This window comes from Cetorhinus maximus, chromosome 2 (genome assembly GCF_964194155.1).
Source record: "Cetorhinus maximus chromosome 2, sCetMax3.hap1.1, whole genome shotgun sequence".
Taxonomy (NCBI): Eukaryota; Metazoa; Chordata; class Chondrichthyes; order Lamniformes; family Cetorhinidae; genus Cetorhinus; species Cetorhinus maximus.
The window spans coordinates 224,365,533-224,381,514 of record NC_135880.1 but is presented as its reverse complement, the minus strand read 5'-3'; the positions used below and the strand labels follow the sequence as shown (position 1 = coordinate 224,381,514).

The following is a 15,982-nucleotide window of genomic DNA, read 5'->3' as shown; positions in this document are numbered from 1 at the left end:
CAGGCTCGAAGAATTAAATGGCTTCCTCCTGTTCCTCTCCACTGACTAACATTTTTAAAATTTACTCTACATAAAGCACAGAAACCAAAATCAACAATAGGAACATAAATTGACATTCAACCCAACTTGCAAGACATTACAGAACAGGGTACAGCACAAATATTTTGGTGAGCCCATTACACCACCAATAAATCCAAAAAGAAATTGCAAAAACAGAAGGAAGGAAAAGGAGAAAACAATAAGGGCTTTGCTCCAACCTATCACACCTTAACTTTCCCAAATTTACTGACCCCATAAGAGAACATTCTATTTCATATAAGCCACTAATAATATAGATTTGGAACAATGATTATGCCCCAGTAGATCAAGAATATTCTACTAAAGTACTTGTTCAAGTACCAACTCTTCAATGGAATGGCCTCTGGCTTCTCCTTGTTATTTCTACATCCAGAAATCTTGCAATGATCCTGAATTCTCATCAGGAGGAGGAGAAACAACCGTCTGCCCGTGTCCCAATTGAAGCCCTTAAGTAGGCAATTAATGCCTCATCCCACTACCACAGTAAACGGTCAACAAGAGAGCCTGGTGCCAATGTCCAATATGCAACCTTCCCCTGCCAGTCAGTGTGGACTGAATGGGATCCCAGGCGCACCTGAAAGTCTGGGTCCATCATCAAATGCCACCTCTTTAGTCTATATGCAATACCAGCAGCAGCCACTACTCCTACTGGTGTTGTGTTGCCAGTGAGCAGAGCTGCTGGTCTCTGACTGGCAGGCAGCTCCACGAGACAGGGCTTCCTCCTGGAGGTGGACAGGCTTCTCGCTTCATACTAGAAGGGTCGTCACACAAAAAATTAAAGCAGGGCAAACTGGCTAAATCCAATACCCTATACTGGCTCCTCTTGCCCCTTGATGTTCAATGTCATTACCATCACTGAATCTCCCACTATCAACATCCTGGGGGTTACCATTGACCAGAAACTGAACTGGACTGGCCATATAAATATTGTGGCTACAAGAGCAGGTCAGGGGCTAGGAATCATGTGACGAGTAACTCACCTCCTGACTCCCCAAAGCCTGTCCACCATCTATAAGGCACAAGTCAGGAGTGTGATGGAATACTCCCCACTTGCCTGGATGAGTGCAGCTCCCACAACACTCAAGAAGCTGGACAACGTCCAAGACAAAGCAGTCCGCTTGACTGGCACCACAGCCACAAACATTCACTCCCCCCACAACCGATGCATAGTAGCAGCAGTGTGTACCATGTGCTAGATGCACTGCAAGAATTCACCAAGGCTCCTTAGGCAGCACCTTCCAAACCCACGACCACTACCACCTAGAAGGACAAGGGTAGCAGATAGATGAGACCACCACCACCTGGAAGTTCCTCTCCAAGTCACTCACCATCCTGACTTGGAAACATATCGCCGTTCCTTCACTGTCGCTGGGTCAAAATCTTGGAACTCCCTTCCTAACAGCACTGTGGGTGTACCTACACCACAGGGACTGCAGCGGTTCAAGAAGGCAGCTCACCACCACCTTCAAAGGCAACTAGGGATGGGCAATAAATACTAGCCCAGCCAGCAAAGCCCACAACCCGTAAATGAATTTTTAAAAAGTCCAAATCATTTATAGACAGAGCAAAAAAAAAGATCAAGCATTGACCTCTGCCGGCCCCGAATCTACAGTATGGGCAGCTTATTTTTTTTCCTTTAGTTTAGAATCAATGGACAGGATTTTCTGGTCCTGCCAGTGGTGGGCATCATCACAAGTGGGACAGGGAAATTTGGAGAGTGGCTTATTGTCCCAGCCGCAATGATGTCCGCCGCTGATGGGACAGGAAAACCTTGGCCATTGAATTTTACAGCAAAGGAGCCGTTCAGCTGGGCCTGTGCTGATTCTCTGAAGAAATCATCTCCTTTGTGCTATTTTCCTCATATTGTTTCAAACTTTTGTTTTCTCGCTCCCCTTTTAAAAGCCAATATGCATTTTGCTACCACCACTGACCTTACAACTCTTGTGTAAAATAAATGCCTCCTAAACTTTCCCTTCATCCTTTTGGTGATCGTGAATTGATATGCTCCTATTAGCAACTCAACAACTGAGAAATATAGCTTATCCCATTTAGTTCATCAAAATTCTTCATAATTGTCAACACCTGTATCACACTATCTTTAACCTTTATTTTAGTGAAATATGTGGTTATTTCTCTAGTCTTTCCTTGTACCCTCATCTCTTGTTCTATCTTGATGAATCTTTTGTGCACCCATACTTCTGCCTTATCTTCTCAAAGCAGGGTGCCCTCTCTCTTCCTCTGCCACTAGCCCCAGCATTTATAAGCAAGACGCTTGGTCTCGTCTGAGGTAATATTTGGATTGATATCTGTTGTATTGTCCTCAATCTGGGATTGAGGACAATACAACATAGTCATGGGGATACAAGGTGATGGTATCAGTTTTCTCAGTGTTTAATTATGTTAAGAAGCATCCAAGTGGATATGGGATAAGCAAAGGACATTCAGAATGTGAAAATGTTAAGCGCAAAGGAGAGGGGTAGAGCTGGCTGGCATTGGCACAAGTAGCATTAGCTACAACAACCACTTGCATTTATATAGCGCATCTAATAAATTGTCCCAAGGTGTTTCACAAGAGTGATTATCAAACAAAAACTTGACACTGAGCCACACAAGTAGATATTAGGGCAGCTGACCCTTAGTCAAAGAGGTAGGTTTTAAAGAGTGTCTTAAAACTGTGGAACGTGTGGAAACAAGATTGGAGGAATTGACACAGGGAGTTGCATAAGAAATGGAGTTGCGATATATGCTATTATCGATTCTGTCCTCAAAGAATTGCCACTCTACCTGGTGTGGTTTCCATTTCTCCAAGTACCATATACTCTGACCCAACGCACGCTTCAAACGGTTCCACCAGTGAAGTGCGGACCCGAAGCTGGTAATCGATCAAGTTGTGATGCACAGAGAAAATTGCCTCTGAGATCGAGGCATCATAAGTAGTTAACCTATATAAAAAAAAAGTTAAATTGAAATGGTTGCATCCAGGACAGTAGTGTGATATTCTAGAGAGACAGATCTGAAATTCTAGTCTGTTATCTTGTACTTGGTTTGAGAAATTTGCCAGTTTTTACAGGATTCCTCCTGTCCAGGTTTTCACCTCAAGTTTGAGCCAAGCAGTTTATCATGGTAAAAAAAAGCCAGGGTCCTATCAGCTTATCTTTCCTGCAGTGCAAAATGTAATATTTCCCAAGGGACCAATGGGCAACTCAGCTACAACGAACAGCTTAGAGAAATAGATAGGAAAGTCAACTTTCAACAAAAAAAATCAATAAAATCTACAGCACAGAAACAAACCATGGCTATATGATCATGTTGATATCCCAGGTGAGCCGCATCCTCCTCCTCCTCCTCTAAACACCTCTTCCTTTGGCTCACATACCTAAAGAAAAGGGAATAGAGGGGTATGTACCATGCCACTCCTTAAATGCATCAATTAATACATAGATACACAAGAAACTAAATGGATTGCAAAATGTTAAACCCGGTGTTTCAGGTTGTGGCATGACTGCAGGATAAGGAGACAGAAGCAATCAAATAAAAAGTTTTCACAGAGCGATTAACACATGAAATGGTTTCTGGGTTGGGTAGAGTGCGGCAGTGGAGGTCAAAACTTGGAGTATTCAGCAGCCAGTTCGATATTGTGATTCAATTTGTTGGCAGTGGGGAAGTGGGGGGGAAACACGCAGGGCAGGATTACAGATTCCGATGGAAAAATTAGTTAAGTGGGCCAAATGATGTGTTTATACCTGTGACCTTTCACTTAACGCCTCCCATTAAACAGAAACTTGTCAGGCACCAATGTTTTGATGCATTAGAGGTAGAAACCGTGATTAGAATTAGTATCAATCCACATTTTCAAACCACTTGAACTAGTAGTTCTGTGCTAACATCCACTCTTCTTAGGGATTAAGCAGTAAGTAACAAGCAGCTATCCCTTTAGACTTTTCTGGTGAGCACCCTAGGAATTTCTGTTCGCAAAGCGATTACACCAAAATGTTTTGTTAATACTGCACTTTAAATGAGACACAAAACAGTCAACAGCTGATCAAATCCACCACAGTTGTTCCCCTTGACAGAGAACAAAAACAGTAAGGTAATAGGTGCTGGACATCAGTTCTGGCTTCATTTGGTCCCACACCCAGTGCCCGCACAAGCAGATCCATACCTACACATACCAGCCATCACCTGTAACACCAAAGGCAGCATCTGTTCACCAGCGGGCCATTATCCCTCCCTGCACCAGCAACCAGCATCAGATCTTATTTTAACCCTGACCATCACCCCACATCTACCATTGATAATTAAAGAGACAAAAATGTTAAGGCCAACTTAAAAGACAGAGGGGGAGAAAAAGAGAAAAACAGAGGACAATAAACAAGTGAGGCAGAGGGACAATAAGGTTTTTGTGCTTACATAAAAATTGTGTCATACTAATGGAAAAGTATGGAGTGGAATCCTCCATTCGTCCATCTGAGCTCCAATTCAAATCTTTCACTCTATGCATCATAGGAAAACACCACCTATACAAGCTTCCTTCTACATGATCACCAACCCATAGGGGGAGAAACAGCAACCCCAGAAACAAGAGCAGGTAAGAGAGAGAGTATACCCTCTGACATCATGCACATATAACAATAATCCCAAGAGGTTGACCCTGGCAGCCTCTACCCTGTTAATCGTGCACCATTCTGTGCGTACCTGCCAAACGTTCTCAATGCACTTCCTTCCTCAACTTCACCTGAACAAATCTCCCACAAAAAGTGAATCTCTCCAGCCTGTGGTAACATTTCTCTCCGCTCTCAGACCCTAACAGAAAAAGAAATTAATTTTAGTTTCACTAACAGTAATTAGCTCATCACTTTTATACCAGGTGTAAAATCTCAAGACCGCCACACATTAGAGGGTTTGAAATACTCTGCACAAGACACCAGTTGGTTATTTTGCTTCACGTGATGACACCATATGCATTAACACTAATCCTAATACATAGAAGGGCAAACAGCTGGTAGAAATGTTTGTAAATTCACTGACAGGAATTCCATAGGGAAAAAGTTTAAACCAGCTCAGGAAGAAATCACTGCCATAACAAATAGCAAAAAAAACTGCTGACAGCATATTAACAGCAGAGAAACAGGCCATTTTGCCCAACTGGTCCATGCCAGTGTTTATTCTCCACTCAAGCCTCCTTCTTCACTCTTCTGCTAACTCTCTCAGCATAACCTTCTACCTCTTTCTCCCTCATGTGTTTCCTTTAGGTTTACATCAAATGCATCTATGCTACTAACCTCAACTACTCTATGGTCATGAGCTCCACATTCTCATCACTCTGAGTAAAGAAGCTTCTCCTAAATTTCATTTTGCATTTGTTAGTGACCATCTTATATTTTTTCTTAATTGCCAATTTTAATGATGTGTACCTACAGATCCTTCTGTTCCTCTACCCTATTTAGATATCTGTTTTTCAAGGAGTATGTGACCTCCTCATTCTTCCTACCAAAAATGTATTACCTCACTTATTTTTATTCAAGTTCATTTGTCATTCAGGCCATTAAGGTAGACAAGAGGCTCTTACCAATAAGAATAGTTTGTTCACAGAGCTTAAAAACCATTATTCCCCATAGAAGGAAGTTTGTTTTTGCACAATACTTGACCACTGAATCCAGTGTAGAAAAAATCAATGCAACAATGGGTTTTCGTCCAATATTCACAAGTCCAATCCATGGGAAGGGGCTCCAAGTTTCTCAGCTCGAGTCCTGTTCACCCATCACCCTGTTCTCACTGGCCTGCACTAAGCCATCAATGGCACAAATTTAAAATTCTCACCCGTGTCCAAATCGGGGCATTGTCTATTTCTTCCTATTCTCTAAGTCTTACTTGGGTACTGCTGAACATATTCTGGTGCTTTGCCCAAAGTGCTTCATGTGTGAATCTAACAAGGAGCGCCCAAGGGCTCAATCAGAGAGTGTATAGTCAGCAAACACAATGCTTGGAGGAAATAATCAATCATATTAATCTTATGTTTGTGCCATGTTGCTGCTACAACAGATTGATTGCTGGAATTGTCTGCATAATAGGCAAGAGTACTTCACTGTGTGAAGCACCTGGAAACATTTCAATGCAATAAAGTTGCTGAAACAGATACAGCTCAGCAAACAGGAAACAGAGATATTGCCCAGATTGAAGGAGTTTTAATACAGCACTTCATAAAACTTGGACAGTGTATGACCCAGGGCTCAAGGCTAGGTTTGCATAAATGGCGTAAGGAAAACTCTTGCCAAAATTAGCTGACAATATAAAAGTAAAGAGATTTGCAAACAGCAAGAACGGGTGCAAGAATTCAGGAGGGCATCAACAGGTTAATGAAATTGTAAGATTAGCAAATGCAATTTAACATGGAGAAGCATAAGGTAATACATTTTGGGAGGAAAACGAAGGAGTGGCCAGATGGTAAAGAATATGAACAAAGAACTAGGGGGTTCAAATACATCATTCCCTTAAAGTGCTGGCAGACAAAGCCATTAAAAAGTCAATAATTTGTGTTTTTATATATAGGGACACACATTGCAAGGCAAGTGGCTCAGTCATAATAAAATGACTGTATACAGTTTTGGTCACCCGATTATAGAAAGGACTTTAAAAGGCATGGCAAGCACACAACATACATTCACCAGGATGTTGCAAGGGTGAACATTTACGTTGAGAAGATTTCAGATACTAAGAAAGCTTAGGAGAAATGTAAATTGAAGTTTATAGAATAATGAAGGATTTTGATAGAGTGAATGGGGAAAGATTATTGCCTCTGGTTTGGGGGGGGGGGGAGAAAGAGAAGAGGGGAGCTAGTGACAAAGGGTCAATTTAAAACTAAAAGAGCTGCGAGAGAGGTTAAGGGGAACCATTCTACAGACGGTTATTAGATTGTAGAATTCTGTGTCACAGGGAGTGAATAAGGCATCTTCTAAAGGCAAAAATAAAAATACCTGGAAAAACTCAGCAGGTCTGGCAGCATCTGCAGAGAGGAACACAGTTAACGTTTCCAGTCCGTATGACCCTTAACGTTAACTGTGCTCCTCTCCGCAGATTCTGCCAGACCTGCTGAGTTTTTCCAGGTATTTTTATTTTTGTTTTGGATTTCCAGCATCCGCAGTTTTTTTGCTTTTATCTGCTTGCATCTTCTAAAGGGATAGTTGGGTAAATATTTCCAAGTTAATTGAAATGCTAAAGCTAAGAAGAGAGCAGGGCAGCGGGGTTAATTCCAGGAAAGAGGCAACAGACTGGGCCAAATGGCCTCCCTCCCTTATTTGGTTCATAATAAATTAGCCAATTGCACACACTGTATTAAACCCCAGAGTAAAACCTGATGGTTAACATCTGACGAGGCTGTTCTCAGGTTCCCAGGAGGCAGGAATAAGCTTTCCTTACAGCCCTGCCAGCGTTATGACCTTTCCCAGCTCGCTTTTTATCATTAACAGTGCCAGCCATGGCTCACTCTCCAGCTTCACCTCCAAGTCAGAAGGGGTGGGGTGGGGTGGGGTCCAAGGTCCACTCCAGGACTCCAGCACACAAATCAAGATGCTCCAGTCCCCCGGGGCACCAGAGCTTTGGTCGAGATGTTTAAATGGGGGGCCACAGTCCTCATGGATTGCAATTGCCCGGTTACGACCAATGGGGGCAAGCAGCCTCTCCCCGTGCTGTAATTACTATGTAAGTCTCTCTTATGTTTGCTCCTGGACACGTAGTAAGTAGGTGGGTATTTGCTGGAGAGCCTATCTCCCCCAGTCACCGTAAGAGACCGCACCAAGGGTTGTAGGCGCATCAGTGCCCATATGGGATGGGTTCAGATGGTTTGCTGTCATCCTCCAAGTTACCAAGGGTTGTCCTCGGGCTGGCATGGACAAGATGGGCCGAATGGCCTCCTTCTGTGCTGTAACTTCTCTATGGGACAAGGCGCCAGTGAACTATTTCGGAGGGGGGAAGACTCTGCTCAGCCTCCTGGCCCAGACTCAGACCCGACCTCCCTGAAGTCAGACATTCTCTGATGAATGGTTCACAGGCCCTGAAACATTAAACCCTGTTTCTCTCTCTCTCTCTCCGGAGAAGCGGCCGGGACCGTTGGGCGTTTTGGTTTTTTAATTTCAACAAAAACAAGTTGCCTCCGCCTCACTCGCAAGAAACCATCCGAATATTAATAAAATAAAGCTACCGCTCAATAGGCCCCCACACAGGCCGAGGGAATCCACTCGCTCCCCGGCATCGCCGCCGCCTGTTAGCAGCGCGCGGGGGCGGGGGGGTGGGGGGGGAGGGGAGGGAGGCTCCGGGAATCGCTCAGGCCGCGCGCACTTTCCGCTCGGATTCAAACTGGAGGGGCCGGCCGGCCTCGCGCCGCCGGGTCAGGTGACTCTGTCACCACGGCGACCGTTGCCGGGGCGACCGCCAGCGGGCTTGAGGCCTACACTTGAGGCCTTCACTCCGACCCCCCCCCCCATTGAACAGGTACCGGGCGTAGGCCGCGGTGCGAGCAACGGCGTTTAAGAATCCCTCTGCTTTGACTTAATACCCGTCAATAATTATTTTATACGGTGGTCTCCAGTGACAGGGGCGTTGGGAATAGTGACCTCTAACATTAAATTCTGGTGGAACAGGCATTAAGTCAACATCAAAGCAAAATACTGCGGATGCTGGAAATCTGAAACAAAAATAGCTGGAAAAACTCAGCAGGTCTGACAGCATCTGTGGTGAGAAAGACAGAGTTAACGTTTCGAGTCCATATGACTCTTCATCAGAACTAAGGAGATAGAGAAATGAGGTGAAATATAAGCTGGTAGAGGGGGGTGGGGGTGGGACAGGTAGAGCTCGACAGGGGGCCTATGATAGGTGAAGGCAAAGAAGAGATTGCCAAAGATGTCATAGACAAAAGGACAAAGGGGTGTTGATGGTGGTGATATTATCTATGGAATGTGCTAATGGGGACATTAAGGGGAGCGAGCAGGACAAGCTAGTGGCAGATGGCCCTACTGGGGGTGGGGTGAAGGGATCGAAACGGGCTAAAAGGTGGAGATAAAACAATAGATCGAAATAAATTTAAAAATAGGTGGGAAAATAAAAATTTTTTTTTTAAATTACAAATTATTGGAAAAGGGGGGATCGGAAAGGGAGTGGGGATGGCGGAGAGAGTTCATGATCTGAAGTTGTTGAACTCAATATTAAGTCCGGAAAGCTGTAAATCACGATCACTGTCTGCTCTGTGGCTATGGGTGTAAAAGATCCCATGGCACTATTTCCAAGAAGAACAAGGGAGTGGGACCAATATTAATCCCTCAATTAACATTACAAAAACAGATTACATAGTTATTGCTGTTCCTGGGATCTTGCTGAGCACAGATTGGCTTCTGACTACATTACAACAGTAACTAAAACAATATTGCATTGGCTGTAAAGCATTTTGGGATATCCCGAGGTTGTGAAAGCCAATATATTAATGTAAATCCAAACCATCGGTTGTGAAAGGGTAGAAATCCATCAACAATGAAAGTCTGCCACATTGTTGGCAGCCCTTATAGTCTTCTAATTTTGGCCCAGGATTTGGGCAGTGCCATCAAGACTGCATCTCTGTTCACCCTGTGAAAGTGATGGTGACCTTCTAGAACCACCATAGTTCCATGCTGGGAATTCTAATATATTGGCCCGGCAACCACGAAGAAACAGGAATGTGTATGTTCAAGGCTGCATGGGATGTGATGGTGGTTTCCAAGTTTAAGTTAGTTTGTGCTGAGAGGGCAGTAGAAGGAGTGTCAGGTCATGTGACAGGAATGGAGTAAGAGGTGGCTGAAGACAGCTCCCATGATTTCCGAAGTTTATCCCTGTGGAAATTGCTGATGTTGGGTTGAAAGGTTCAGCTTTTTAACTGTCAGTGTTTTGGGGTTTGCTCTGACGCTCAACATACATTTGAAATGTCTAAACCCAGAGGCCAACACAATCAGAATGAAACCAGGCCTGGTGCTTTATCGATTGCAATGTCTGACATTACAACTGGTAACAACATGACGGCTTCCCATGCTGAACTTAATTCTGACAGCACACTTGCCGACTTACAGAGCACTATTCTCGCTGAATTTGCTGGCTTCCGTTCAGAACTTCATTCCTCTGTTGCTACTCTACAAGCCTCTGTTGCTACTCTAGAAGCCTCCTTCAATCAAAGGCTGTGGGATGTTGAACAATCAGCTACGGACTCAAGCGACAGAATTATGGTTCTGGAGACCTGCTGCACCCAGGTGGAAGCCCAAAGTACTAAATTGTTAAAGAAGAATGACCTGGAGAATCACAGCCGGAGACAAAATTTAAGGATTCTCTTGGTGCCCGACGGTGTGGAATAGGGAAACCCTACACCTTTTACTGAGGCACATCTTTTGGAGGTTTTTGGCAAGGAGAATTTCGATTCACTGCCGGTAGTGCTTCGAGCCCATCCCTCTTTGGCATCACGGCCACAGCATAGCGAGCCCCCAGAGCTGTTAATACTAAGACTGCATCAGTATCAAGTGAAGGAGCAAATTAGGCATCTGTCTCGAGAAAAGGGTCAACTATACTTTCGTGGAGGCAAGATATTCATCTACCCTGACCTCAGCGAGAATCTAGCCCAGCATCGTGGAGAATATAAATTTGTTAAAGCCCAACATCATGAAGCCAGACTTAAATATGGCTTCCTCCACCCTGCTTGCCTGCGTGTAACTTTCGACGGAGTGAGTAAGATTTTCAACACGCCGTAAGAAGCTTCAGCCTTTTTCAAGGACACAGTTGTACCTTCTCTTAATAAGTCATATCATGACTTCGCTCAAGACGAAAGGGCACTCAATGCTTAATTAGGTAACCATGCATGATGGTTCTGTTACATGATAAGTTTTGTTGGTTATACCAACCTCTTTGTATCTTATGTCTAAACTGCATTAATCGCAGGAAGTTTTACATAAACCCTATGGGTATTTATTTTTTACTTTTTACCACATGTGCAATTGAATTCTTTGAGAGTTGAATCTCTCTTTATACTCTCCCTCTCTTGCTGAGTACCGTATTACAAAATTGTAGCTTCAGACAGATCATGCACCTTGTTTAGCATATACTGAGCTTCACAATACTTTTGCTTGGGATATTTGATTGTATATTGCTTTAATGTGGGCTGTCTTTTCGAGACACACTGGTAAGATAGGTATGAATAGTACGTTAGCTGTGAGGGGTAGCATTCATCTTGTTTGTGGAGGTGATGTAAGCTTTTCTTTCCTCTTTTTTATTCATTCACGGGATGTGGGCTTCACTGGCTGGGCCAGCATTTATTGCTTAACCTTAGTTGCCCTTGAGAAGGTGGTGGTGAGCTGCCTTCTTGAACTGCTGCCATCCCTGTGGTGTAAGTACACCCATAGTGCTGTTAGGAAGGGAATTCCAGGATTTTGACCCAGCAACAATGAAGGAACGGCGATATGTTTCCAAGTCAGGATGGTGTGGTCTCCCCCATCTTCTTCTATTGTTTCCCCTTTCTCTTCTTTCTTTTTTTCTTCTTTTCTTGTTCTTTTCTAAATATACATATATACTTTCCTTTTGGTCAGTTTTTAACATTCTTTACGTAAATAAGCTCTGGTTCAAAAATATTTAATCCTTTATTTGCAACGGTTAACCTATGGGGGCCACATGCTCTGATACGCTTTTATTATCATAATGCCCACTAATATTAAGGCCTCACTGGGTGGTTGCCTAATCCCATTTATCACCTGGAATGTGAAAGGTCTAAATCATCCAGTTAAAAGGAATGAAGTTCTCTCTCATTTACATCATTTGAAGTTGGGCATTGCCTTCCTGCAGGAAACTCAGTTATGTACATCCGACCACTTTCAAATGCGGAAGGGTTGGGTTGGGCAGATGTTTCATTCTAATTTTCGTAGTAAAGCGAGAGGTGTAGCAATTTTAATCCATAAAGGCATTCCCATTGTTCACTCTCAGGTTATAGCTGACAATAACGGCTGCTATGTTATAGTACAAGGCAACTGTCCATTGATCCTAGCTAATGTATATGCACCCAAATGGGATGACTATGGTTTCATTTCAAATTTCTTATTTTCCATACCTGATTTAGACTCATATCACTTACTTCTTGGAGGAGACTTTAACTGTGTTCTTAACCCAAATTTAGATTGCTCATCCACAAAATCTGTTCCAATGTCAAAATCTGCCTCAGCCATCAGTTCTTTTCTGGATACACATGGATTGGTAGACTTATGGCATTTTCTAGACCCATCAGCAAGACAATACTCCTTTTTCTCTCCTATTCACCACACCTATTCGTATATTGACTATTTTTTCCTTGACAAGAGGCTGCTCACGTTAATTCAATCTTGCGCATACAATAGTTTTGTGACCTCTGATCTTAGTTTTAGCAATACGATTCCACGACCAACCTGTTTCTCGTCCACCATGTCATCTTGATTCTCTTCTTCTGGTGGAGCCGGATTTTACTAAATTCATTTCCTCACAAATAGATACTTTTATAACACTTAATACTACCCAGATATTCCCTTTGCCACTGTCTGGGAGAGTGTGAAGACTTACATACACGGACAAATAATTTTGTATGCTGCTCAACTTAACAAACGCAATACATCAAAATTGTCCCAAATGATTGTCCACGTTCTCTTGGTGGACCAGCAGGATGCTATTGCACCTACTCCAGTATTATACAAACAGAATCTGGCTCTACAGACTGAATTTGATCTTCTTTCCACTAAACAAACAGAAAAGCTTATACTTAGATCACATGGTACATTTTATGAGCATGGCGAAAGAACTAGTAGGCTCCTGGCTCACCAACTTCACCAGTCTGCTTCCTCTCAACGTAATACTGAAATTACCACTCCAACAGGGTCAACCACCACCGATCATCAGGAGATCAATGATCAATTCAAACTTCTTTATTCCACTCTTTATAGTTCAGGCTCTTTTTCAGATTCTGGTTTATTTCACAATTTGTTTGATAAAACGGGCACTCCATCTCTAATGTCTGACTCCATGAATGCATTAGAAGTACCCCTTTCCCAAGATGAAATACTAAATGCAATTAAATCCTTGCAAAGTATTAAGGCACCAAGGCCTGATGTATTTCCAGTAGAATTTTATAAAAAATACTTATCTCAACTTTCTCCATCATTATTGTTTCTGTTTTTGGAATGCTTTCTCTCTAAAATGCTCCCTCCTATGCTGCATGTTTGTCAATTCTTTTAAAGAGTGATAAGGACCCTCTGCATTGCAGTTCATACTGGTCTATTTCCCTTTTAAATGCAGATGTCAAGATACTAGCTAAAGCCCACTGTCTTGAACCTGTCCTTCCATCTATTATCTCTCCTGGCCAGACAGGTTTTATATAGGGCAGGCAATCTTTCTGTAATTTAAAGTATCTTTTCAATGTTATTTATACACATTCAACTACTCCTCTCCCTGAGGTTCTTATAACTATAGATGCAGAAAAGGCTTGTGATAAAGTGGAATGGGATTACCTTTTCTTCACTCTTCAAAAATTTGGATTTGGACCGATTTTTATAAAATGGATGAAACTGTTGTATTCCTCACTGGTCACTTCAGTATGTACAAGTAATATCCACTCTAAAACTCTTTGACCTCCATCGAGGTACTAGACAGGGCTGACCCCTTTCCCCCCCTACTTTTCGCCATTGCTATTGAGCCCCTGGCAATTTCACTGCGGACCTGTGTAGATATACAGGGTGTTATATGGAGCGGAGTCGAGCAGAAACTCTCCCCATATGCTGATGACCTAATTCTTTACATCTCTGATCCAGTCTCATCTCCCCCGCATATTTTCTCTATTCTTGAGCAATTTGGTCATATTTCAGGTTTTAAAATTAATTTGCAAAAGAGTGAAATTTTTCCTATTGACTCTATTGCAAAGAGTTACCTTCTTTCTTCCCTCCCCTTCAAGGTCTCAGTAAACAGTTTTAAATATTTGGGAATTTTAGTTGCTCGATCCCTTGGAGACCTTTTTAAGCTCAACTTTGACCCTTTTGTTAGAATGTACGAAGCAGGACTTAGCACGTTGGTCTAGTTTACCCCTTTCTTTAGTTGGTCGTATAAATTTTGTAAAGATGAATATTTTGCCAAGATTTCTATACTTATTTCAGTGCATTCCATTGTTTACTCCCATGTGTTTTTTTGTTGCAATAGACCAGTTAATTCCTTCCTTTATTTGGAATAAGAAAACACCCAGAATTCATAAAGTTTTTCTACAAAGTCCCAAGCATTTAGGTGGTTTAGCATTGCCAAATTTTCAGTTTTATTATTGGTCTGATAATATCTGTAATATTTTCTTTTTGGCTTCATTCGGACTCAGCTAGTTTAGCGTTGGTGCAATTGGAGGCAGCCTCCTGTCAATCAACATCTCTGCCTGTGTGCTCCTCCATTCCTTTCTCAGCCAGTCACTTTTCTTCAAATGCTATTGTTAGACAGTCCCTTAAGATTTGGATCCAGTTCAGAACACTTTGGGCTGCAATCTCTCTCTTTATACAGCCCTATTAATGCAAAGCATTTATTTCCGCCTTCATTAGGAGATTTTGCCTTTCATGCCTGGCACACAAGAGCTTGATAGATCATAACTTTTATTTTGTTTGTTTAGGTATGTGGAGAGTAGCTACTGAGCAGAGGCACAAGGGGTCAGCTGATGAACTTTTAACAAAAGAATAAAGCATTTATTCAACAGGAAAAGATGAACTATATTACAATACTCCTTTACGCACAACTATACCTTTACAGATATATACAGATTTGTAAGGATAACACAAGTTACAAAAGCTATCATATACTCTAATGCACACAGTAAGTACACAGTCCATGTAAATCTATGGCACCCTGTGGTCAGACACACCACATTCTGACCTCAAGTGACAGATGCCATCTCAACCAGATGCTATGGATCTCTCCTCAACTTATTTCCACAAATGGCTTTGTGTGACTGCAATAGCTTTTCCAAATCACTTTGATGTTTATCTGGAAAATAACTCAATATTACATTTAAATTTTAAAGTACCCCCTCATTATCCAATTTGATTAGAGGAAAATCAATTTCAGAATCCTATATTTCTACTTCTTTCTCTTTATCTACTACCACTAACACCTCCTTTTGGTCCTGTTCCACGTCAAAGTACTTTTAAAGCATATTTACATGACACACCCTCTGTTTATTTCTTCTATCTGGAGTATTTATTAAATAATTTACTTCACTCAGTTTCTTTTCAATCCTGTAAGGCCCACTAAAGCTTGCCTTTAATTAGTCACCCAGTACTGATAACAGAACTAGCACTTTCTCTCCAGCAACAAAATTCCGAGCCGTAGCTTTCCTGTCTGCTTTCACTTTCATCACTTTCTGTGATATCTTTAAATGTTCCCAGCCAACTCACGTGCTCTATCTAATCTCTCTCTGAAGTTTGATACGTAATCCAGTAGAGTAGTTTCTGAATTTTGACCCACCAATTTCTCATAAATCAATTTCAGTGGTCCCCTTACCTCATGACCATAGACTAGTTCAAAAGGAGCATCCCTAATAGCAAATAACAAGAATGGAATTCCTCTAACCCAATCCTGTGGATAATCCTGACGCTCTCATCATAATTTTTAAGAGTTTGATGCCATCCTTCTAAAGCCCCTTGTGACTCAGGATGATAAGCTGTTGACTTAAATTGTTTATCCCCAAACTGTTCATTACTTCCTTAAACAGCTGTGACATAAAATTTGAACCTTGATCGGATTGTCTTTCCTTAAGTAAACCATATCTAGTAAAAACAATTAGTTAACTATTCCACAATCTTCTTTGTTGTAATGTTTCTCAAAGATATTTCTCCAGGAAATCTGGTAGACACATCCATTA

General features: G+C 42.1%; 1 protein-coding gene across 1 annotated transcript in view; it reads right to left on the bottom strand.

The window, feature by feature from the left end:
- Window positions 1-15,982, bottom strand: part of ten1 (TEN1 subunit of CST complex) — a 131,367-nt gene that overhangs the window by 1,091 nt on the left and 114,294 nt on the right. The window contains exons 2-3 of the mRNA XM_078533170.1: window positions 4,774-4,906; window positions 2,863-3,020 (exon numbers count right to left, since the gene is read on the bottom strand). Coding sequence (XP_078389296.1) covers window positions 2,863-3,020; window positions 4,774-4,862 — 247 coding nt within the window. The 5' untranslated portion in view covers window positions 4,863-4,906. The remainder of the gene's footprint in view (window positions 1-2,862; window positions 3,021-4,773; window positions 4,907-15,982) is intronic.